At 42.5% G+C, this 26,674-nt stretch overlaps 1 protein-coding gene across 4 annotated transcripts; it reads right to left on the reverse strand.

Moving 5' to 3' along the window:
• Nucleotides 1-222: 222 nt before the first annotated feature.
• Nucleotides 223-26,371, reverse strand: NQO2 (N-ribosyldihydronicotinamide:quinone dehydrogenase 2). 4 transcript variants are annotated; one of them, XM_080656536.1, is made up of 7 exons: nt 26,025-26,359; nt 20,919-21,053; nt 18,173-18,337; nt 8,152-8,282; nt 5,996-6,109; nt 4,129-4,230; nt 224-2,564 (listed from the first exon to the last, which is right to left on the reverse strand). In XM_080656536.1, exons 2-7 carry the CDS (start codon nt 20,923-20,925, stop codon nt 2,388-2,390), a joined length of 696 nt encoding a protein of 231 aa, XP_080512662.1. In that variant the 5' UTR covers nt 20,926-21,053; nt 26,025-26,359; the 3' UTR covers nt 224-2,387. The 4 variants fall into 4 exon arrangements, with proteins under 4 accessions (XP_080512663.1, XP_080512662.1, XP_080512664.1 ...); XM_080656538.1 differs by having other exon boundaries at nt 1,881-2,564; nt 18,173-18,305; nt 26,025-26,327; XM_080656537.1 differs by lacking the exon at nt 20,919-21,053 and having other exon boundaries at nt 223-2,564; nt 26,025-26,371.
• Nucleotides 26,372-26,674: the final 303 nt, after the last annotated feature.

Genomic DNA, 26,674 nt, shown 5'->3' on the forward strand with positions numbered 1-26,674 from the left:
CAGGTATAAGGTAATACCTCATTGTAGTTTTAGTTTGCATCTCTTTGGTGATTACTGACCTTGAGCATTTTTTCATGTCTCTTGGCCATCTGTATGTCTACTTTGGAAAAGTGTCTATTTAGGTCCTTTGCAAATAGATTAGATTCAAACCTTAAGCTTCCAAAGCAGTTTTATAAATAGAAATACTTAAATTATAAAATAGCTTGATGTAGCATCCTTTTTAAAATTAATGTATTTTTATTGATTTCAGAGAGGGAGAGACAGAAACATCGAGAGAGAGAATCATTGATTGGCTGCCTCCTGCATGCCCCTGAGCCACACTGGCCAGGCTAGCATCCTTTTTTAAAAATTCAAAACTTTTTATTGATAATGAAAATTGCTGTTTGAGTTTTTAAACTTAATCTGAAACAGAGACATGTTAAAAGTAATGCTATGCTACATTATTTAAGATTACTGGCAAATTAATACGTTGTTCTTAAGACTTGCATTCTAATTATAGACAATGGAATGTCTGAGTATGGAATAAGTACTGGAATAAATCCCTTAAAAATACACTATATATGAAAAGATATTTGAGAAAAAAAAAAAAAAGAAGATTGGGTGATTTTGAAGATGCTTCTGAAAACAATGCTAGAGAGCACGGCCCCAAAGGAGAGTCTGAGGGAGGCAGTTCCTAAAGTCTGCAGAGAAGGGTCAGGAAAGAGAACCTAAAAAGATGAGCCTCAAAAAACGATGACGAGCCCTACCTAGCTGGTTTGGCTCAGTGGACAGAGCATCAGCCTGCAGACTGAAGGGACCCGGGTTCAATTCCGGTCAAGGGCACATGCCCGGGTTGCAGGCTCAATCTCCAGTAGGGGGCGTGCAGGAGGCAGCCGATCAATGATCCTCTCTCATCATTGATGTTTCTATCTCCCTCTCCCTCTCCTTTCCCCTCTGAAATCAATAAAAATATATGTAAAAAGATAACGAGGAGCCTGGCTGGGCTCCTCGGTTGGAGCGTTATCCCATGCATCAAAAAGCTGTGGATTTGGTTCCTGCTCAGGGCACATACCTTGATTACAGGTTTGGTTCCTGGTCAGGGCACATATGGAAGGTGAACAATCGATGTTCTCTCTCACATTGATGTTTCTCTCTCTCAAAAAATCAATTTAAAAAGACATATCCTCAAGTGAGGATTAAAAAAAAAAAGGTGACAAGAAAGGCTTTGCAAAAGGTCTGAAGGAGACCCTGAAAAGGAAGTTGAACAGGAGGATGGCCCCAAAAAGGTCTGAGGAAGATGTCTTGGAAAGAGAATCTGAAGACTGCTCTGGAAAAGATGGCTCCAAAAAATAATTAGAAGAAAATGGTGTTGAAAGTTAGGAGAAATGACCCTGAAAATTTAGAGTCTGAGGATAATGGGTCTGAGAGAATGAGGAGAAAAGTGCTGAGTGTGAAGATCCAGATGCAAAGGAAGAAGGTGAATATGAAAACATATTGGATGATGCATCAGATAGAGAAGAGGAGGAAGAAAATGCAGATGGAGAGGGTCTGACAATGCTGAGGAAGAGGATGCAGGTGAACAGTTGTTGAAGATGAAGATGCCAACAAGGTGGTGTTTGATGAGGAGGATCCAGTGAGGAGTGCAGGCCGAGTCCCATGTGAGGGGCCTGCAGGGGTGTTGGCAACAAGGAAGGGCCCTGTCCACAAGCAGAGGCTTTGTCCTCAGAGGTGATGATGATGATGGTGATGAAGATCAGAAGCAGGAGGAGGAGGAGATTGAATCTCTATAACTTGTTTTTGTGGAAACACTTCTATCTCCCCGTGCCTACTCTGTGGGGGTAATTATTAGTGGTGCTACATGAACACATGCATCATGATAGGAAGCCATTAGACTATTGTTTGGAAATTTTCATTGTAATTAGCACTCAGTGATTTTAAATATAATTTAAATGGCTGTTCAATTAAAACTCATAGTCATAATACAAGTTAAAAAAAAAAAAAGATGGAAGAAGTAAGTCCAAACAGCACTAAAACACTAGCTATGGAAAGATTAAAGTTTCCTATGAGAAAAATAGGAACGCAAGTTATAAAATAAAACAAATACAAATTAACAAATACAGCTTAATGTGAAGAGGAATATCTGAAAACATTACCCATGAAGAATGAATATAGGGAGAGGGACAGATATCAGAAAGGAAAGCAAGCCTGGGTGAAAAATGGTATTAGAATAGAATTCAATAGGACCTGCTGATTAGAGAAATTTTGGATCTGGCTGCATAACCCTCTTAAGAAACCCATTCCCACACCTCAGTAAATAGATCCAGTGAACTTGTTGTAATTGAGTTTTATTACAGCAGCATCTTCTCTTCCCGTGCGCTTGCATCTCCTAGTGTGTTGCTCACATGATGTTACTGCCCAAAGTACCAAGGGGGCATGCAGGGGATGGGCACTTCCTTCCAGATGGTCTCTAGCCGCTGGGTCCAAGATGCCACCATCTGCTTTCTTTCCTCTTCTGATGCAGTCTCAGGAGCAAAACTGATCTGGGGGGCGAGCACTTTAAATCCACAGAAGTGCAAGGTGCCATGCTACAGCCACAAAGAACCAAAGAATTGATCGGAAGCCACACCCTTACACGGCATTCAGGTGGATAATTAAAGGGGCATATGGCATGAAATAAAACTTCAAAAACACAACTGAAAACCTTGAATGCTACTGGGTAACTGAAAACAACGAAGTGCCCTGTGACCTTAGGATGCTATTACCGGGGAGTTGAAGAATTCTGGGCAACAAGAAGTTCCAAATTCTATTCTGATCATTGATCTTTGCTACTGACTCAGACACTGAACTTTATGGTTTTGATTGACTAAGCAAATTAGTATCCATTTATATGATAGATTATTCTAGAATGAGATTATTCTAGCTATAATGTGCCACCCTGGAAGGTTTCTCAAGATATGTATTAAATAAAAACAATAAGAAGTTTGAAGCAACATTTATACCATTTATGTGAAAAAAATAAATATAATAAACCTAGTAATATAGATTATTAAGAATGATTATTTTTAAGGTGAAATTAAGAGTACTTTGTAATTTTGTATTTTATAGTCTCACTTTTTTCTGTTATGCACTTTTACAAAGTGAAAAAATATAAAGTTTTTTTTAAAAACAAGAAGAATTTAAGTGTGGACAATGGCACGTGAGAGACCAGTTGGCTTTGAAGAAAGACGTTAAGGCTTATAAATTATCATTTCCTTCTCAGAGCATCACTAAGTGGAATCCCTGTATCATCTCCTTTCAAAGAAGACCACTTTTTCTTTCCTAGAAACATCCCTCTCTTTCCTCTGCATTCCTTCCCTTAAAACCCACATCCTGTCCAGGCCTACCCTACCAGGGTTGGTGGGAGGCAAAAGGCCCACACATCACCGTCACATTTTAAAAGTGAGCTCACAAACTTTTAAATATGTGATCACCCCTCCCTGGACAACCATGCCTTATAACAATGTGGAAGAACGTTCCCATCTCAGTTACGGAGTCTCTTGGCAGTTCTGTGCTCCTCCCCTCAACCTGCTTGAACCTGCCATGCCCACTGCTTTCCCCTTTGCAGACCACCATTCCTGGGGCCCCTGGGCCCAGTGGTGCGCACACAGTAGGGCCTGAATCCTGGGGACCTGTGTGAGGGGCTCTGAGGAGAAGGCACAGCCCGGGCTCCATGGACCTCCTCTGTGGGGGGCGTGAGGCTGTCAGGAATGCCAGGCCCTGACACCTCTCGCCAGGGTTGAAGGGCAATGCTGCCTTTAAGCAAGCAGCAAGGCCTGCAGAGGACTCTATAGCTCTGTGGGCTCAGTACCTGCCCAGGTTCCCCCGACCCCCCGCCGGGGCAATCCTGTTATCTGCAGAGCAGACTCCAGCTAACCAGGCTTCTCCTAGCTCCCACCCAAACAATATTGCAGCCTGTCATTGTAATTTGTGTTGGCCCTATTGGCCAACCTTTTCAGTGCTGCTAAGTCAAAAAATTAAAAAGGGTAAAATGTTATAATTTCCTGTATCCAGATGGAGTCAAAATGATCTGGGTTTCAGGCTTCGGTCCCATCTTATTTTGCACCTGGGGAAGCTGTGGGGAGAGGGGGTGGGGTGCAGTGCAATGGCTACCTGGAGGGGCCACAAGAAGTATCTAAAATCTCCACTGACTCCAGTTCTCGTGTACATCTCGGCCGTGCCGCCCGTGGTTATGGAAAGGAGGGCCAGTTTACCCTGTGGAAGAGAAAGCACATGTGTCATGTGAACCCCAGAGGAGGAGACAAATGTCACTGTGACTCCAGCACAGAGCTCTACAATGACCAGGAGGGGCATCTGGGGAGGGACAACTGTAACACTCCCACTTCCAGGAAGGCCAGCTGCAGGTGACAGCTGCCCCCAATGGGAGGCGGGGAGGGAGCAATCAGAGGGAACAGTCTGATCTCCCCACTCCTGCCAGAAGGTGGGTTCAGCGCTGCAGGTGAGAAGTGGGTAAGGCGGGTGCAGACCTGAGGGGCTGGGAGGTTGGGGGCTGAAGGAGGCCAGGCCAGGCCATGCTCACACATGGCACCACTCAGCAAATGTTAGCATCACTTCTGGTCCAAGCTGGATCTTTGTGACTTAGTGTTTTCCTTATATGCACTATTTTCTGAAGCTTTTAGAATTTTAATCATCGTGTATTTTAGTAAGAAATTCAGAGCTACCACGTGTTGGGTATGTACCGGCTTCTATGGGAAGCTCTGAGAGATGAACTGTGAGGGGAGCAGAGCCACCTGCCCCCTCGAAGTCAGTGCTGCGCAGCACGTGGCCCACTTTGAGACCAATGTTATAATCTGATTATTATTTAACAGGAAAGGAGTAAAGGGAAGACTAGAGAATAGAGGCATGCCATTTATACAGCTTTGCTAACTTAACATTCTCCACATCTGTTCCCCACTGATTGATGTGGGAAGGGACTGGACACAGGCAGTTTGGACGCATGCCCAGTAAAGTCTGGATGATGTGAGAAGATGCTTATCTGTCAGTCACACCTGGGAACAGGTAAGTGGCCAGAATGAGTGGGGCACTGCGAGGACATGAAACCTGAATATTTAAACATTTGCACAAAGGTGCATGCTCTCTTGGTTCTCTGCCTGGCGCACTGGGCTCCTTGCTCTCCTGTTGCAGGGAGTGTCCTTCCTTGTACCCATGTGGCTCACGGCCATGTGGAACCCAAACTATAGGCTGATGGAATTTAATTAACTGATGCTGAACTGGACCCAGCTGCAACATGGAACAGATACTTTGGACACTGGCTTTGCTTTTGGATCTGCTGGAACCTCAGCTGCCCCCTTTTCAGGACTGGGTTAAGGGGCATCAGACTTTACAACCCCAGGAATGTAACTCCATGCTAGTAAAGCTTTTTACCACATCTCATTCACCTGGGGCAGTGGTCGGCAAACTCATTAGTCAACAGAGCCAAATATCAACAGCACAATGATTGAAATTTCTTTTGAGAGCCAAAAACCGACTTCTGCGCATGGGCCACGAAGTTTCAATCGCACTGTACGTGCGCACCCGCACGTGGTATTTTGTGGAAGAGCCACACTCAAGGGGCCAAAGAGCCGCATGTGGCTCGCGAGCCGCAGTTTGCCGACCACTGACCTGGGGGGTCTTCTGAAAATACCCATTTCAGCGGTATGCAAGAACCCCACTCCCACTCGTGTGCACCCGGCCCACTAATTTCTCTAGCAACAACACCACCCTCCTAGCAAAAGCTTCAGGCCCTCACAGCCATACACGTAGTGCACTGTGGCTGTGTCTGTGCCCCTGCCTAGAGAGACAAAGCTCCAAGGCTTCAGAATCAATGCTTTCATTCACCCACGTGCAGCGCAGAGCTTTCTTTGCCCATAGTTGGGGCTCAATCAATATTGGTTTTTAAAAAAGCAAACTAGAAATATAACTCGATGAGATGCACTCTGTCCCTCCCTCATTCTATAGTCATCTTTATCCCAGCACATACCTTGAGAAACCCGGAATCATAGAAGCCTGGGAGGTCGAAGGCAAACCCCTGGCACAGCACCCTGTCCATCCAGCCTTTCAGGATGGCCGGCACGCTGAACCAGTACAGCGGGAACTGGGGACAACACCAAGGACAAACGAATGCTGTGGTTGTCTTAGGCTTCGTGGTTCAGTCTATCTGGTGACGCAGAAGGAATCCCGCTGCCCTCTTGCAGGGTGACGGAGCAGGCGAGTGTAACCCACGGGGCAGCACAAGTGAGGACATTTCTTCCCTTTCAGGGTGAGGCATGCAGTGTGGGTTTGAGAAGGTGGAGTGGGGTGGGGCAGAGTGGACAATGGTCCTGGTTGCTGTCACGGGTGGCTCTGCATCCCCTACTGACAGCCCCCTTACGCTGGACCCCAAGCAGACGGGGAGGCGCTCGGAAGCTCTGTTAGACTCGGATCTGTGGCGGCAGTCTGTGGCCGACATAATGGAAGGGACATGAGGAAGGCTGTGGAAATAGATTCTGCCTCTTTGTGTGCCTGGGGGGAGCTGCTGCCATCTGGAAATCAGATTGAGTTAGGTTCTGAGAAGCTTCAGGTTTGACACAAACTAAAGCCTTACCCTCAGATCCCACACACCAGTGGTAAGATCTCCCCAAAGTTTTCATGTTCTCATGGAAGCCCTGACACTATATCCAATAATGCCACCAATGCAGAGATGGACACAGACAAGAATCAGTTACTAAAGGTGAAAGGGGGCCTGTGCTTCACATGTTTTCACTCTAACTCACACTCAGACCCGGGACTTGCACTGATCCAAACTTCACAACCTACTTCTGTGTGATATTGGCAAGTTACTTAACCTCTCTGTGCCTCCTTTTCCTAATCTGCAAATAGGGCTACTCCTACTTCCTAGCTCACAGCATTGTGGTGAGGGAGGATCCAGAACAGAGCAACTGCTCAGTGAAGAGTGAGATGTGTATGGTAACAGCAGGAGTGACGCTGAATGAAACAAATAAACCAACAATGCAGACCCTGTTGGTAAAGTATAAGGAAGTGAGAAGGAGGGTGGAAGAAGAGAGGTGACATGGGGTAGAGTAAGAAAACAACTTAGTCATCTCAACAATAAAAATACAGTTAAAACAAAACAAAATAAAACAAAACAAACCATTATAAAAGAAGAGGCCTTGGCTTGCTTTAGCTATGCAGTTCCATGAATGGTCAGCTGACCCGAGAGAGCTGCTTGTGGTTCTGAGGCCAGAGTTGCTATAGCCCCATCATCCTTTGGCCAGAAAGCGGTGGCCTTGTTCTCCCACTTCCTGCCTGCACCAGGGTTGGGAAGCAGACAATCTGGACCAATCAGTTCCATCTTGGAGACTCTGGATCTAGAGACTCCCGTCCTTGGTGTGAAGCCAGGGGAGGACAGAGCCAGCAGGTGGAGAACAGATGAGACTCAGAGAAAGAAGAGCCTCTGTTTCCACTGTCCCTTGCCACCCTCTGTCCTGGGTTCCAGGAGACCCAGGTGACTAGGGCCCTAAGAATAAATTCCCCTTTTTCTCTAGTTTGACTTGTATTTCCATTACCCCAATGACTCCCAAAGACTAAGTGTTTATATTGTTGCCAAGCTTAGGGTCACATCCTTGACTGCAAACCTTCTAGCTGTGGCAGGGAGTGGCCTTGATGAGGTAGGCCAGTTCTTGGGCCAGTTCTTTAGGAAGTAAATCCTGGCCCTGGAATGATTTGTGAATGAAATACAGGGATGGTGGGCGGGTGAGGCAACCCATGAGAGGCAGAAAACAATAGATTCTCCTCTTAATGATCAGGATATTTAAGGCAGGAGCTGCATGTGACCTGCTGGTATAGATAACGCTGGTTTTCCTCTAGCCCCTGCCTGTGTGGGTGGGGAAAAGAGGGAAATGAAAGCAACACGATATGCCCAATCAGACATTTATTGGACCAATGGGCTAAAGGCAAAATACTTCTATTTACTTGGGGGTCAGGATTTTGAATGAGTAATATTGGCTATATGGATCTCCTTACCCAACTAGGCATAAATAAGTGTGCAAATGTGCTGAAAATATCAACACCACTTCTAGAAGTATGAAATCCAATATTTGGAAAGAGTTCATCAATAGAATGAATCTAATTCATTATAATAATTAGAGGAAAACAAACCTGAAATATCACTAGATCAGCTTCCTGAACCTTTTTCTGCTCATCGACTATGTCACTGGTAAGAGACCGCTTCTTGCAGGCTTCATATGCTTCCACTCCATAACTGAAGACCTCGGGGTTAGAGAGAGCACCTGGAGAGAAGAGGCCAAATGTTCTCACTCTCAGGGAAACATCCACAGCCATCCAGGCCAATTCCACTGGTGTCATTTACCCTGGACTCCCCAAAGCAAGTCACCAGATAGTCACTGAGACCCAGGCTATGGAATAAAAAGAAAGGAAGCTGCTGTCCTTACCTTCCAGGACTCAAAGTCCAGGAGGAGAAGTAGTGAAATAACTAACCAAATGATTAACATACAAAACAGAATTGGTCAGCTAGCTCAGTCCAGAGCTATAGCCAGATCAGCCTCACGTCACAGAGTCAAGATGCATGTGCTCTAACTCTGGGTGTGTGTTAAGTACAGTGGTGGCCCTCAGGGGCAGTCACCAGCTCTGTTTGGGTGGGTTAGCAAACATATCTCTGGGAATGGGCTTTGTGAACTGGGTTTTCAAAATGGAGCAGGAGTTACCAGGCAGCCTGGAACACTAGAGGGAAGTGGAAGGATGTTCTGGACAAAAGACACAAGGCACTTGACTGCCAACCAGGTCAGCACATCTGAGGACCTCGGGTGGAAAGCCAGTAGGGATGCGTGTGATATGTCTGCAGATGGGCCTCTGGCCTTGTGAGTTTTGCTAAGGAGCTTAAGCTTTTCCTGCACATGGGGAGCCATATGGTTTAAGAAGAGAAAAAATAAGTTCTGTGATTTAGATTTAGAAAAGCTTCCTATAGCAGCAGGGGGATGAGAACAAGCCTGGGGGGTGGGGGATTCTGGATCTAGAGATGGTAGCAATGGGTGGGAGGAGGTTTTTCACGGCTAGAACTTAAAGTACTACCCAACAGCAACTAAGATGAAAGATGAGGTATCTTGATCTCTGACTTTAATTGGGCTCGTGTCAACTAGAATGACTCATCAGAAGGCATTCATCAGTATTAGCCACAGGTTACCCTTTACATTGTCAGGGGCAGTGCTCCACCCACTCTACCTTCTCTATCTTCACAACCTGGTGAGATGGGTATAATTCCCAACTACCAACGGGGAACCTGAGACTAAAGAGAGGCCAGAGTCTAGTTCAATGCCCCAGAGCCTTAAGTGGCAGTAGAGGTGGGAGGATGAAGGTGCAGGTTTGAACCACTGCGCACTCGGGGTCTGGAGATGAGCCAGCAAGCTCCAGGTCGCTTGGAGAAGAGCCAAGAGGAGAACTGGACCCACAGTGCTTCAATAGATTCACAATTTAAAAACTTCAGTGTTCTTTGCCACCTCTTTTAATCTACCTACATTTCACTGTTATTCGAAAAACACATATTGAGTGCCTTCTTTGCATAAGGTTCATTATTGACAGGGAACCCTAGGAGGGTAACTGCCCTATAGATAGGTCAAAGGAGGTTACCTTTAATCTCTTATTATGGGCAAGGCCTTTAATTCAGGTCTTCCAGGTAGTTAAGGGAGGGGCAGAATTTTCTGTGGTAGAAAGTTTTATTTGCATGGAATTTCATCCCTGACTTTCTTTTTCTTTAAATATATTTTTATTTCAGAGAGAAAGGGAGAGGAAGAGAGAGGTAGAAACATCAATGATGAGAGAGAATCATTGATTAGCTGCTTTCTGCACACACCTCACTGGGATTAAGCCTGCAACCCAGGCATGTTCCCTTGAACAGAATCAAACCCAGAACCCTTTGGTCCACTGGCCAACCCTCTATCCACTGAGTCAAACTGGCTAGGGCCATCCCTCCGTTTCTTAAAGTCCCATTTCTAATCTAGGCCTAGAAGAGGTGTAGCTGGTGACTCAGCAGCTAAAAGCAAGGGCAGTGTCCAAAATTTTTCTTCCACAGTGGAGCTAGACTGGTACAACAGGTTAGTTACAGTCCATCAGCCCATTGTGTGGGGTCCACATGCAAGAGAGCAGGAACACAAGAGCCTGGAAGCCTGGAGCACAAGAGGCAAGAGAGAGAACTCCCTTGTTTAGGAGCTTAAGTTCCTTAAATCTTTCCCTGCTTTCAGTGGCCACACCTCCTTTGGCAAATGACCCGTTCCCAGGTGTGACTGACAAGTAAGTATCTTCCCTATGTCACCCAGACTTTACAGGGCATGCCTATAATATTTGGTCTCCTCTTTGTTCCTTTCCAGTTATTAACAACTGGGTTTATTATAATGGTATCACTTACATTCTCCCTTTAATTCCAAGTGCATAAAAGAAATTGCAAAACTGTCATTCTCAGGAGTATCTAAGAACGCTTCCTGGCAATGTTGTCAGTTTGGGTTCAAATAAACATATAAAATTTTCTACAGGATGGACAATCTTACCTTGGCAGTGTTAGGGCACTTACATTTGTAAGAGAAAATCCCTCATTGTACCAGGAAGAGGAAGACATCTACATCGCTAGAAACTGTTATTCATGGAGAAGGTTTCAACTTAAGTCTGCACAATCCTAGCCTTGTAACATTTCCTGGTAACCTCTCATAACTGACTCCCCACCCCCAACGTCATTTTTTGCCTTTAGCTAAAGATGGTGTTTAAAGTGCTGGCTTCTGCCATTTTGAAGAGCTACTCACTTTTCCTGAGTCTCTCCCATGTATATGGGAAGAATAGAAGTTTAATTTGTTTTTCTCCTGATAATCTGTCTCATGTCAATTTAATTATTAGACCAGCTAGAAGAACTTAGAAGGGGAGAGTAAAACTTTTCCTCCCCAACAATATCAAAGCAATAGTTTTTATTAGTGTGGGTGTGAAGAGATCTTTCTAAGCAAGAAGTAAATCCAGAGCCATAAAAGAAAGACTGACACATAGCTTGAAATAAAAGTTGGAAGCAACATAAATATAAATCAACATAGGAATGGGTAAGTTATAATACTTACTGTTACCATTGTCATTAGCTAGTTATTAATAACAGGACAGGAGCAAAGGGAAGGCCAGACATTACAAGCATGGGCTGCTTCACCAGGAAGCTGCAATTTCACACTCTCCAGGGAACCACTGGCCCATTCCCTGCAGATCCTTGGGGGAAGGGACTGGACGAAAGGGAAGATGGGTGCATGCACAGTGAGTCAGGGTGATGTAGGGAAAGTACTTGCCTGTCAATCTAATCTGGGAACAAAGATAATTGGCCAGAAGGGTGGAGCCACTGCAAGCCTTAGAAAATTTTGGGAATACAAAATTCCTGAAACAAAGGAATTTTCTCTCTCTGGTTCCTCTGGCTTTGCTCCTGCTTACTTGCATTTGCCCCTGTTCCCTCCATACCCTATGGACTGCAGAAGCCATATGGCTCATGGCTGTGTGGACCCCACACATACAGGACTAAGCTAGCTTGATTGGACTGTGCAAATATGGTGTGGAAACTCTGAACACTGGCTTTAATTCTAGCCCCACTGAAGACAAGACTGGAGTTTTTCCTTGGTGGGATGGATGGAGATGGGACCATGGAAACTCAGGTGTTTAATTCCATGCAAATAAATAACACTAATTCTCCCATGCGAATCTCAGAAAACTGCTTTACTCATGACATTGCCAGAATCCTACTCCCACCAGCAATAGGCAAGAAAACAGAGAGCTCCCCACCGATAACAATACCGGGGAATGCTACATAATCTTGAAAAAGACTTCTGAATGCTCTAAGGGAATAAAGCAAGTAACAATGGTTGTATTTATATCTGTGTCTATAGATTTTCTAATCATATACATCAATAAAAACTTTTTTTTATATTTAGAATAAGGTCTACAAGGATCCATACCAGAAAGTTAAGCTTACTTGACTCTGGGTACAGTGTAGTATGTGATAATAATTGATTGATTTATTAATAGAAAATAAAGACCTGGAGAGGCAAGGACGTCAGCTATTATCTTCAGTACTAAATACTAAATATGGAGATCTCATTAATGCAATTACAAACATAAGGAAGTTTAATGTATTAAATAGTGGAAAAGCAGAGGTGAAATGATCCTTATTTGCAGATTATGTGATTGTATATTGGAAAGGCACAGAGCATCACCTGAAAACTACCACAGATAGTAAGTAAATGAGCAATGGTTGGATGCACACACACACGTGGATGCAGAGGTATATACCAAGATTAATCCTCTCTACACAGAGAAACAAAAACCAGTCCATAAGAATCAGGTAAGATCTCTATAAAGAAAACTTGTCAACAGACCTGGAGGGTTGTAAAGAAGACATGAGCAAATGAAAAGCCATACAATTTTCTCAGATAGAAAGAATTGGCATCATAAAAGTTCACCTGTAAATTTATCTACTTATTTAATTGATTCTTGAGAGAGAGAGAGAGAGAGAGAAACAATGATGTGAGAGTGAAACATTGATCAGTTGCCTCCCGCTCGTACCACCACTTGGTATTGAACCCACAACTAGGTATATGCCCTGACCAGGAATCAAACCCACAACCTTCTGGCATACAGGATGACGCTCTAATCAACTGAGATACACCGGCTAGAGCTCATCTGTAAATTTAATGGGATCTGAATTAAAATATCATCTGGTTACTTATTGAATCTAGAAACCTAATTCAAAAGATTTAATGAAAAAGTAAAGTAAAAATAGAAAATAAGGGAAATGAGGGTGACATAACTCTATCATATATTAAATTTGCCAAAATAAATAAAGTTGTGTGGTAGAAAATAAACAAGTCATGGACAGAAAACAAAGAGAAACTATAAAGTAGTGTAGATGAAAAGGGGCCACATACTTAACCAGACAAGCTAAGCCAAGGCCTGCAGGCCTCATAAACTCAGACACCAAAAGTAATCACATAGGATGGTCTGAAATTAAAACATTCTAACTAAAAGCAAGTCATGTCCTAGGCTAGAATCTTCTGTGACAAAGGTCAATTTTGACCTTGATTGAGCCTGTCTAGTGTCTTTTTGCATCTACCATGACATGCCTTTGGAATGTCAAGGTTTATTCCCTTTTTTCTGACCCCTCCTGGCACAACCACAGTACCAGGGCAGAGACCATAAATTCTCTCATTGTTCTTGTTATCATGTTTATTATTGACTGTTAACTATCCCATACCCACAAATGTAAAATAAGTATTTGTCTATCCGTTTTACTTTTTATCCACTCCTAGAGATTTCTCTGCATTGTTTTCTCCCACTTCCCTAATCCATCACCAGTGAATTTCATGTTAACCCCTTACATCTTGCCCTTTGATTCTAATGCATAAAATAAGTGGTAAAACTGCCATTTTCCCAATCCACTGAGATTTTGCTTCCCAGCAATTGTTGTCAGTTTGGCTCAAATAAACTCACAAAAGTTCTCTAAAGGTTTGAATGTTTGTTATGTTGAAAATAGAGTGAAATGTAAGTGGAAATTTAGATCACAGTGAAGGTGGCATTTTAAATCAGAGCAAATAGTTAGATCATGCAATAAATGGTGAGGAGAAAACTGAGTAGATAGTTGGGAAATACTTGGACTCATGCCTCACATCATACACTGAAATAAATTTTGAATGGATAAAGTTTGTAATTTTAAAAAGTAGAATCTGTAAAATACTACAAGAAATTATAAAACTTAAAAAAAAATAAACTTAGAGTTTATATATATATGATGCAAAATCCAGATCTTAGAAAGTTTGCCCTTTGATCAAAAGCCAACTAATTAAAAGTAAATAAAATCCTGCATGGAAAAAAAAGATAATCCAAGAGGCACAGTAAAAAACAAACAAACAAAAAATGGTGGAAATGTATTTACAATTCATATCCTACACTAAATGCTAATTTTATAATTATAAAGAGCTCTTTAAAATCAATAAGGAAAGGGAGAATTCTAAAATGGTGGTGGAGTAAGTGGAAGCTACACTGATACTCTCCCAGGACCAAAGTAGAAATACAACTAAAATACAGAAAAACCACCCAGAAAAATCAACTGAGGACTCTGAGCTCCAACCCCAGAGTCTCCAAGGACAGAAAGAGCCCTAATAACCAAGGACAGAAAGTGGAGACTGCATAAAGACTGGTAGGAAGTGTGGAGGGGCGAAAGGGCTGGCTGAGCCCTCACAGACAGCAGCTGAAGGTATGGAGAGATATCTCAGTTTTGGGGAGTTCCCAATGAGAACCCTGAGTCTAAATGCCAAGCTAGGCTCCACAGAACAGAGAACCAGAATTGAGAAAGGTGCTCACAGAACATCTGGCTGTTAATAGCAGTAGGATTGCTGTCGGCCAGGGAGAGGCAGCTAGAAATACAGACACCCTCTTAAAAGGCAAATACAAAAAAATTTGTGTGCAGCCACTCACCTTGGGCTTTGGCATAGGGAGGGCAGAGTGGACTGGAGCTGTGTGAGGAGAGTCCAGAGTTGGGGGCTCTGGGGTTGGAGCTCAGAGTGCAGACAACCTGATTTCATACGCTGTCATTACCTCACGCTGTGGAGGACATCTTTCTCTAGTGGATCTTTGCTATCCAGGCAGTTTTTGCCTGGGGGAAGGCAGTTGCCCCACCTTGTTGGAAGACCTCTATCACCACCCTGATGTTGATAGCCTGAGGCTAATAAAGCTTGAGTGTTAATTGAACTGAAGGCAGAGGAAGATCTCTGTGGGCTCTGAGTCTCTGCCTGATCTTCTTTTGGGCCCGAAGCAGACCCTGGTGCACATCTTGGTCCTTTCCAAAGGCACAAAGCCCCAGCAGAGGGAGCCACAAGATGTGGATTGCTGATTGCTCCAAACGGTACTCAGAGAAAGTCTCAGTGTCTAACATTGTCCTGTACTAGAAATTGGGAGTCATAGCAGATCCACATAATACATAGACACAAACCCAAACAGGCAGCCAAATGGGGAGACAAAAAAACCAAGCCCCAAATGAAAGAACAAGAGAATTCTCAAGAAGAGCTAAAAAAAAATGGACATAAGAAATTTATCAGACATAGAGTTCAGAATAATGATGGCAAAGATGATCAACAACATGAATAAAGATATAGCAAGTATGAAAAAAGATGACTGGGTTACCATGAGATCAAGAAAGAAATAAAAAACTTCCTGGAAACCAATGAAAATGAACACACAACAACCCAAAAGTCTCTGGGTCACAGCAAAAGCAGTGCTGAGAGGGAAGGTCATAGCACTACAGGCCTACCTCAAAAAACAAAAAAAAATTAATAAAAAACCTTTAACCCTACAACTTAAAGAATTAGAAAGAGAACAAGAGAAGCCCAGAGTACGTAGATACTTTGAGCGAGACATCTAGAAATCTTCTTGATGCCTATCTTCTGAACTCAGAACCTGGGATTACAGTCTGCTCCAATCACTAACCAAAACTTCTGTTCTTATAGAGATGCCTCTGCTAAATACCTGATGATGTAGACCAAAGGCCTAACTTTGGGAACCCATCTGCATCACCGACTCCTGAAATGAGACACAGCTGTTTAAATAAACTCTTTCTCAAGACTGAGTCTGGCCCTAGCTGGTTTGGCTCAGTGGATAGTGCGTAGGCCTGGGGACTGAAGAACCCCAGGTTCGATTCCAGTCAAGGGCACATGCCCGGGTTGTGGGCTCGATCCCCAGTGGTGGGGGGGGGCGCACAGGAGGCAGCCGATCAATGATTCTCTCTCATCATTGATGTTTCTCCCTTTCCCTTCCTCTCTGAAATCAATAAAAATATATTAAAAAAAAAAAAAAAGACTGAGTCTGGTTTAAGGAGAACTGAAACAATCTACCAATCCACCTTCTGAAAAGTGAACTTCTCAGGAAACTTTAATGGGGAGACTGAAGGGGTTCAGGACAGGCCTCTCCCAGACATGCCACTTGCCATGTGAATTATTTTGAGCTGAAGGCAATTGAGACCCTGCTGGCCCACAGACAACTTTTACTTCTCCCTGAAAGAATTTAAATTAGGGCCTTGCCAATAATAAGTGTTATTAGCAGAAATAACTTTTTATAGGGCAGGGTAAACTTCTAATTACTAAACACCTGCTATTCTTATCATCTTGCAATGACCTTTGTCCCCTCTGAAGCCCCAAGGTGCCTTACTTCATCCTTAGCTCAGAATGCCATGTGTACTGCATTTTCCCTTTCTGTCTCTGAACCTCTCATGTATGTTGGGTTCCCATATGTATATATGTACATAATTGAATTTTGTTATTTTCTCTTGTTGATCTGTCTCATATTTATTGGACCAGAGGACAAAGGAAAATTTATCCCTCCCCATAATAGTAAAACTCACTTATTATAATGAGAAAAATGCAAATTAGAACTATACCAGGAGCCAATTTTTTCACTTGTCAGATTCCCAATTTTCAAAAATTGGTAACACTTTTGGAGACAGTGAGGAAATGAGCACTTGTAAGCATTGCTGGTAGGAGTATAAACTGGTTCAACATTTATGGGAAGCAATTTGATATTACCTATGAAAACTAAAAATGCACATTCCTCCCACCAGCCATTCCACTATTAGATCTACTAGCATATGTAGGACAACACATGTGGTGATGATTATTCACTACAGCACTGTTTATAACAGCAAAAGGTGGAAAACACCTAAAGTGCCCTTGAGTAGGGGCTAATTAAACTATGACATCCAAACAATGGAATAGTTTGTAGCAGTAAAAGAAAGAAATGTGCAAATCAATGGATATAATATACTACCATTTTTTTAAAAAGTGGAGAATATACCTGTAATTGCTTTATATAGCACAGACTGTCCTAGGATGGATAGTGAGAAAATGGGTAACACTTATTACCTCAGGGCCAGAGAAACTGGTGTCCACGGGATGGTAAGCAAACTTGCACTGTGGAATTCTCCACTTGAGAATTGTATATTATGTGTAATGGTTACTTTTTTCTCTAAAACTTTTTTAAATTATAAAAATAAAAAGTAAGAAAACAAATAATCTGACTTAAAAATGGTCAGAGGACTTTAATAAATATTTTTCCAAGGAAGACATATAAATGGCCAACAGGTACATGAAAAGATGTTCAACTTCACTAGCTACTGGAGAAATGCAAATCAAAACCACAATGAGATACCACCTAACACCTGTTAGAATGGTTATTATAAAAAAAGACAAGAAATAGCAAGTGTTGGCAAGAAGGTGGAGAAAAGGGAACCCCTATTGGTGCTCTATTGGTGGGAATATAAACTGGTGAATCCACTATGGAAAATAGCATGGAGGGTCCTCAAAAAATTAAAACTAGAACTACCTTATGACTCAGCAATTTCACTTCTGGGTATTTATCCAAAGAAAACAAAAACACTAATTTGAAAAAATATAGGCTCCTTGTGTTCATTATAGCATTATTTACAATAGCTAAGGCATGGAAATAACCTAAATGTCCATCGGTGAACACATGGATAAAGAAAATGTGGTATATATACAATGGAATACTATTACTCAGCCACAAAGAAAGAATGGAACCTTACCATTTGCAACAATATGGGTGGACCTACAGGGTATTATGCTAAGTGAAATACGTCAAAAAGAAAAAGATGCATACTGTATGATCTCACTTACACATGGAATATATATTTTAAAAAAAGAACAAAAAAACAAAACACCAAAAATCAAACAAAAATAAGTGAGTTCATGGATATAGAGAACAGATTAGTGGGTTTCTGAGGCAGGGATTGGGGAGTGGGCCATACAGATGAAGGGGGTCAAAGGTACAATTTTTAGGTATAAAATGAGTAAGTCATGGAGATGCTATGTACAGCATGGTGACTATAGTGAATAAGCCTATATTGCTCATTGGAAAGTAGCTGGATGGTGGACCTTAAAAGTGCTCATCATGAGGAAAAGGAATTTGTAATTATGTGAGGTGATGAGAGTTAACTGGACTTACTATGGTCATCATTTTGCAATACATACAAATATTGAATCATTACACTATAAAGCTGAAACTAATGTTCTATCAGTTGAGCCTCAATAAAAAAATGCACACACACAAAGGAGGAAGTTTTAAAAGATACAGCTTGTGTCCCATGACTTACCAGTGATATCGTTCCTTGTGGCTCTTGGCTCAAAGTTCATGGCATAGAGGTCAGACACGGTGACGGTGCAGCCCTGCTTGCTCAAGGTCTCCACAGCCACTTTCTTCAGACAGCCATTGAAAGACTGGGGCTCCTGGTGCGCATAAACGATAAGCACTTTCTTACCTAAGTCCAGAGAAGAGATTATTTCTCTTAAAGAGCAATTCTTCTTTGTCAAAATTAAAAAGACTAAAATGGAAATGACATGTGTAGGAGCATTACAGCATTTGAAGCAAGAAATACCAACCTTTTCAGTGGGTGAGGTTTTAGCATAGCTCTTGGGTACTTGAGTTTACTAATATGCAAATATATAATGGGTCCAATTATGATTGGTCAAAACTCACACAACCAAGTTCATTGAAAGCCCAATCTAGCTTGGTTATCCTCTGAGAAGCTGAAGCCCTGTTCTTAAACTCTGAAATAAAAAGCTCCCTGACTCATGTTTTGTGCTAACCCTATGTGGGCAGGTGTCAGCTACTGACATACAGTCTTGCTTTCTTTCCTCCAGACCCAGAGAAATGTCACTTAATCAAGATATGAAACACTGGACTCCTAGTACTACTACAGGGAAGGCAGGGCCGTAAGGAGCCCAGCTGTTGGTGGTGAGATGACAAGAAGTGTAAGAGTCAGGTCTTACGGGTCCTGGCTGTGCCACTATTACCAATAGCTCCTGAAGCAGTATTGTCCTTGCTAGAAGATAACTTGAAATTATACTCTGATTTTTTTTTTTTTTTTTTTTTTTTTTGCAAGAGGCAGCTCTGGTGATTTGCTTAAAATTTCCCAGGAAAAGCCTAAGGCTAAATATTTAAACTTTTGATTTAAAATGTTCAGTTTAGGTCCCTAAGGAGAAAATACAAAGGTTAGTTTGAAGCAAACAATTTTGGGGCATTCCACTGAGTATAAAGGTTAAATTCCATGAGTTAATGATTTACTTTTTAAAAAACTTTAACTTCTCAGACTCATTGGTCATGAATGGACTCTACTTGGGGGCTTCACAGGAAAATGGATACAAATATTTATACCAATGGTTCTCAACTAGGGACAGTATTGTCTCCCAGGAGACATTTTCAGTTTTCATGGCTGGGAGGGTTCAGGGGGTGTAGGGGGTGCGGGGGGGGGGGGGCGCGGGATGCAGGGGAACTTCTGGCATCTGATAGACAGAGCCCCAAGGATGCTGCACAAAACAAAGGGTTTTCTGGCCCAAAATGTCAGTAGTGCTGAGGTGGAAAACCCTAATGTACAGTATCATGTGTAAGGTGTACCTCTATGTTCTGAAATTAAAAGATTTTTATGTTATACTAGTGTCCCAGTGCACAAATTCATGCACAATGAAAGGAAGTTAATTAGAAGAAATATTTTAATATCGCTATTCGCCCTTTCTCTATATTAGAAGTGTCAACCAAATTTACGATTGACAATGACAGATCAAAATACACGAGTGCGATTGGCACCAGCGAGAGCTTTATATGTATCGCACATGCGCGAGTCAACTTAGCCTTTTATATAGGATAAATTTGCTTAATTAGAACTGCATTCTGATTTAGCTAAACTTTTTCCAGCCCAGTCAAGCACCCCAACTTCTCTTTCAGGTAATTGTCAGCAACACAGCAGTAAATATCAACACGAAGCAGATTATTATTGTAGATCACGCAGGGAGAACAAAGGGTAAAATATTTAACTGTAGCAGTGTTTGACTATATTCTATGCAGTAAGAAAACCTACAGTCATTTTCAAGTTTCACCATTTCTTAATTCTTTTCAGTTGGGTCAAGTTTCTAACTTTCTAAATCTCCGTTTTCTGGCTAATGAAAAGAAAATAGGATTCTACCAAATCTCCTACCTACTCCAGGACTTCTGTGAGGATCAAATGAGATAAGGCATGTGAAAATGCTTCACAAACATTTGGTTAAAGTGTAAAATGTTTGCACCTGGCTATAGAGCAAGTCATGTTCCTGGGCTGAAGAAACTCCAAGGAGGCTAGTTGCTAGGGAAAGGAAGCTGGGTGTTGCTATGTGACATCATGACCTGGAGCCCAGAGCGACCATTTCTGGGCTGGGCTGGGCTGTAGGCCACATTTTTCACCATGGGGTCTTGGCAGTGTTGGCTGTGATTTGGTGGGCTGTCGCTACAGGGTGGTGGCAGGGCCTGTGTCCCACTTGGGAGAAGCCGAGTGTTGGTTTATCGGTGCCAGGTCCGTGGTGCCGTTTATTTTTAAATGGCCAGTGCACGTCATGGCAGCTCCTGCATTGAGCATCTGCCCCCTGGTAGTCAGTGCATGTCATAGCTACTGGTTGGACAGACACTTAGCCTTTTATATATAGAGATTATTGAGAGAGAAAAAGATGTTGCAGAATGGGGTCATGAGCAGGGAGACAAGTAAACATGGGGAGTCATACTGAATTTTTAACTGTGGTAACCCAGGGGGCTCATTCACGCAACTATTTATTGAGCATCTACTATTCCCTGGGATCATTCCAGAGATTGGATAAGCATGGCCTTTACTTTGGAGGAACTTATATTTTGGTAGGATTTAAATAAACAATAAAATAAGTAAGAAAATAAAAAATAAAGTAATTCCAGATAGTGATCCACGTTATAAACAAGTTTTATACACTTCAGTGTTATTTAGATTTTTTCTAACAACATATTCAACTTTTAATTAAAATTTTAATTTAGAAAAGTTTAACTCTCCCATAGCTAATAGTCACCTGCCATGTTCTAGGCAGATGGATTTCTCTCTGACAGGTCAAAAGGGAGGTTTGCTTTAATCCTGGGCAAAGAAGGATTCTGAGTGGTGAGCCCCAAGCTTTCAGATGTAGTCACTCTCCTCAGGCCTCAACAACCTAGAAGAGAAAAAACAAACACTTGAGGGAGGTGGGGATACAAGGAGGTGAGGTTGATGTAGTGGCTCCAGGCCACACCACCACTTTGTGAAAGACATGCAAATGGATCAGCAAAAGGCTTTTCATGAGAGGCCAGGGCGCCTGTGAAGAAGCCGGTGGTGAATGGGCAGAAAAAGAAGTGGGTTCTGAAGTTCACCAGTGACTGCCCCACCCTGTAGCAAACAGAATCACAGCTGGGAAATTTGGTGGAGGCATTGTAACCAGTGAAAGAAGCAAGAGCAAGATCACTGTAACCTCTGAGGGGCCTTCTTCCAAAAGGTATTTGAAATATGTCACCTAACTCCAAAGCCAGATAAAGACACTACAAAGAAAGAAAATTACAGGGCAATATCCCTGATGAACACAGATGCTAAAATCCTCAACAAAATATTAGCAAATCAAACCCAGCAATATATGAAAAAACTCATACACCATGATCAAGTTGGATTTATTCCAGGGATGCAAGGCTGGTACAATATTCACAAATCAGTAAATGTGATACAGCACATAAAAAATTGAAAGACAAAAACCACATGATCATATCAATAGATGTAGAAAAAGCATCTGACAAAATCCAGCATCCTTTTTTTGATAACAACTCTCAGTAAATGGAATAGAGGTATCAGACTTCAATATAATAAAGGCCATATATGACAAACCTACAGCCAACATAATATTCAATAGGGAAAAACTAAAAGCATTTCCCTTTAGAACAGGAACAAGACAAGGATGTCTGCTTTTACCACTCTTATTCAACATAGTTCTGGAAGTCCTAGCCACAGCAATTAGACAATTAGAAGAGATAAAAGACATCCAAATTGGAAAGGAGGAAGTAAAACTGTCATGATTTACAGATGACATGATATTGTATATAGAAAATCCTAAAGACTCTACCTGGAAACTACTAGATTTAATAAATGAATTCAGTAAGGTAGCAGGATACAAAATCAACCTCCAAAAATCGATGGCATTTTTATATACCAACTAGAGGCCTGTTGCATGAAGATTTGTGCAATAGGCCTTCCTTCCCCTGGCTGCTGGCACCAGTTTTCCTCTGGCACCCGGGACCCAGGCCTTCGCTCCGGCTACAGTGGAGAAGCCAAGCCTCTTCAGTCTTCAGTCTTCGCTCAGGCCGGAGCCTTCAGTCTTCGCTCTGCGCCTGCATATGCAAATTAACACACCATCTTTGTTGGGTTAATTTGCATACTCACTCCTGACTGGCTGGTAGGCATCACAGAGGTATGGTCAATTTGCATATTTCTCTTTTATTAATGTAGATAATGAACTCTCAGAAAGAGAAACTTAAAAAGCAATCCCATTTACCATTGCAACAACTAAAAAATAACATACCTAGGAATAAACTTAAATAAGGAGGTAAAAGACCTGTACTTTGAAAATTATAGAACATTGAAAAAAGACATAGAGCGAGATACAAATAAATGGAAGCATATACCATGTTCATGGATTGGAAGAATTAACATCATTAAAATGTTTATACTACCCAAAGCAATATGTAAATTCAACACAATCCCTATTAAAATACCAATGGCACACTTCACAGAGCTAGAACACATACTCCAAAAATTTATATGGAACCATAAAAGACCCTGAATAGCTGTAACAATCTTGAGAAAGAAGAATGATGTAGATGGGATCGCAATACCAGATATCAAACTATACTACAAAGCCATTATAACCAAAACAGCCTGGCACTGGCACAAGAACAGGCATATAGACCAATGGATCAGAACAGAGACCCCAGAAATTGATCTACTCCATTACAGTCAATGAATATTTGACAAAGAAAGCAAGAACATACAATGGAGTAAAGACAGTCTCTTCAACAAATGGTGCTGGGAAAACTTGACAGACACATGAAAAAAGATGAAACTAGACCACCAACTTACACCATACATAAGAATAAACTCAAGATGGGTAAAAGACTTAAATGTAAGGCATGAAAACCTTAGAGGAGAACATAGGCAGTAAAATCTCAGATATCTCATGTAGCAATATGTTTACAGACTCATCTCATAGGGCAAATGAAAGTAAAGAGAAAATAAACAAATGGGACTACATCAAAATAGAAAGCTTCTGCACTGCAAAAGAAACCATCATTAAAATGAAAAGAGAGAGAACATGGGAGAACATATTTTCCAATGATACTTCTGAAAAGGGGTTAATATAAAAAATATATAAAGTACTCATACAATTCAACAAAAGGGAGACAAACAATCCAATTTAAAAATGGGCAGAAGACCTGAATAGACATTTCTCCAAAGAGGACATACAAATAAATGGCCAAGAGACATATGAAAAAATGCTCAAAGTCACTAATCATCAGAGAAATGCAAATTAAAACCACAATGAGATGTCACCTCACACCTGTCAGAACAGCTATCATCAAAAATCAACAAACAGCCGAAACCGGTTTGGCTCAGTGGATAGAGCGTCGGCCTGCGGACTCAAGGGTCCCAGGTTCGATTCCGGTCAAGGGCATGTACCTTGGTTGCGGCACATCCCCAGTAGGGGGCGTGCAGGAGGCAGCTGATCGATGTTTCTCTCTCATCGATGTTTCTAACTCTCTATCCCTCTCCCTTCCTCTCTGTATAAAAATCAATAAAATATATCTAAAAAAAAAAAATCAACAAACAACAAGTGCTGGTGAGGATGTGGACAAAAGGAAACCCTAGTTCACTGCTGGTGGGAATGCAGATTGGTTCAGAGACTATGGAAAACAGTATAGAGTTTACTCAAAAAATTAAAAATGGAACTGCTGTTGACCCAGCGATCCCACTTTTGGGAATATGTCCTAAAACACCAATCAGAAAGAATATATGCACCCCTATGTTCATAGCAGCATTATTTACAATAGCTAAGATTTGGAAACAGCCCAAGTGCCCATCAGTAGATGAATGGATAAAAAAAGCTGTGGAACATTTATACTATGAAATAATATGCAGCTGTAAAAAAAGAGGAATCTCTTATTCTTTGGGACAGCATGGATGGACCTGGGAAATATTATGTTAAGTAAAATAAGAATCTGAAAAAGACATATTATAACATGATCTCACCACATATTTGTGGAATCTAATGAACAAAATGAATTGACCAACAAAATAAGACCCGAAGCATAGAGGCATGGGACAGACTGACATACCTCAATGTGGGATTGGGGGAACGAGAAGAGATAAACCGAAGAACTTATACAGTGACCTGAGAGGCTGGGTAGGGGTTGGGGGGAGGGGGCAAAGGGGGAGGAGAATGGAAGATATCTGTAACACTATAAAAAATATAAAATATATTAAATAAATGGTGATCCCCCCAAAAAGAAAAAGGAAGGAAGGAAGGAAGGAAGGAAAGAAGGAAGGAAGGAAGGAAGGAAGGAAGGAAGGAAGGAAGGAAGGAAGGAAGGAAGGAAGAAAATAAAGTACTTTAGCAGATAAAATGGCCGGAGTGTGTTTAATATTTTAGGATAGAAAGATCTAAGCACAGATGAATGATGATAAGGACCAAGCCATGTAAAACCTTGGGAGAATAGCAAGTACTGGTAAGAGGCCTGAGTTGGGAACTGACCTAGAGTATTCAATAAACCCTGTTTGACTAGCCTGTGGTTAAACAAAGAATTTTGGTGGGCAATGCAGTCAGAGGTGGGCGGGGTCAGAGGGGGGGGGGCGGGGAGGACTTTATTCTAAGCATAACAAGACAGCCACTGGAGTGCCTTAAGCAGGAATGATATGTCCTGATTACTTTTTAAAAGGTTATCAGTGTCACTTCAGACTCATATAATAACTTACCCTGAACTTCTTAAGATGAAGGCCCAAAACAATTTTGGTTGGGGGGAAATTATTTAATTTTAATGCCTCTAGCAGGACATGTATTCTGTATCCCCAGCTCCCACCATTCCCTATTGCTTGCTTGGCCCAGTTACATATTCACATCACATGCCTGGACACTTGAGGCATTTGAGTTTGTGACTCCTGCTCTCCTACAATTCTCCAAGTTGTTCATAATAAGAAACAGGCTCAGGAAGTTACTTGTTCCAAATAAAACATTCGAGCCAGGCTTTGGACTTGCTGTCCAGTGCCCTTCAATTCCCACTCACTCCCCTTCCTTACACCCCACTCCACAGCAGTAATCCTCCCCCTTTGATAGGAATTATGCACTTATCCAGGTCAACAGAAAAGAACCACACGGATATTAAACTACATAGACTCCATCAATAGGCTGATATTGTTGATGTGCATTACTTCTTAATCAGTATCCAGAAGCTGTTGTATGTTTGCCTCTAACACACTGACAAGCTCTGTGCCTATCACTCCAGGTAGATAGCATTTCACTAGGTACCTACACCACCGTCTGCATGCCCATTTGTGACCGTTTCTCTATTGCTGGGCACTTCGGTTATGTCCAGAACTATAAACAGCACTGCTAGAAGCATATGTTATTTAATACATGCCCCTTTTCATGTATTTTTTTTTTTTTTTTTTTTTGCTGATATTTTAAGGGAAATTAAAGGTTAAAGAAGCTGATGTTTAAAGGTTTTGTCACAGACTGCCACAATGTACTGGACAAAGGGCGAGCTGTGGGGCGCTGGCGTTATTTGGCACCCCCTTCACGAACAGATCTTAGCCTCCCTGTCTCGATTGTAAATTTCCTCACTTGTAATAGCGTTGAGAGCAGATTAGTGGAGCCTGTTATAACCAGGCCTTGCATTCGGCAGGATTTAGGAAGAGGTCCGTAAAATCCTGATTCTGAAAGGATCAATGGGCCACGGTAGGAGGAACCATGGGGACCAGGGAGTCCACTCTGGCTGGGACACGAAAATCAGTAGAGACCTCTCCAGCCTGCAGACCCCGCCAAGAGAGAGCGCTGAGTTCTGGGAACTGCGCCTGCCAAGCCCCCGGGTCCATGGCAAGTGGAGGCACTCACCCTCCCGAAGCGGACGCCCCGGGTAAGAAGCGTCAGGACCGAACCCGCGTGGGCGGAAGGGAAGCTCCGGGTGTCCACGCCAGGTTCCGGACGCTGGGGCCGCGCACTCGCAGCTGCCAGGCCGAGGACAGATTTGGCCTGCTCTGCCCAGACCCAGCGGTCAGAGGAACTTGGGTTGCACAAGGCCTGGTCCTGGCCGCCCGGCCCCTGGCTCCTCTCAGGGCTCCTCTCCTGCGCTCCGCCCCACCCCTGCCAGGTCCAAGGGCCGTTCTCCGCCCCCAGCCTCGCCCCACCCACTACCCCGCTCGAGGCGACGCTCCGCCTCCTCAGACAATACCCCTGGCCACGCCCCTGGCCACGCCTTGTGCCCCACTCCCTCCTCCCCTTGGATTGAAGCAGCACCCGGGTTGGCTGAGTGCTGTGGAGAATGCTGGGCCCACCATGCTTGGAAGAGGGCTGCCCTCCTGCCCAGGAAGATATCTAGGTTAAAAAGTGAAGGTCCATATTTTAGCTATTGTAAATAATGCTGCATTGAACACAGGGTGCGTTTATCTTTTTGAAATAGTGTTTTCAGATAAATTCCCCAAAGTGGAATTGCTGGGTTGTATGGTAATTCTAGTTTTAATTTTTCGAGGAAAATCCTTACTATT

This window comes from Plecotus auritus (assembly GCF_963455305.1).
Source record: "Plecotus auritus genome assembly, chromosome: 2".
Lineage (NCBI taxonomy): Eukaryota > Metazoa > Chordata > Mammalia > Chiroptera > Vespertilionidae > Plecotus > Plecotus auritus.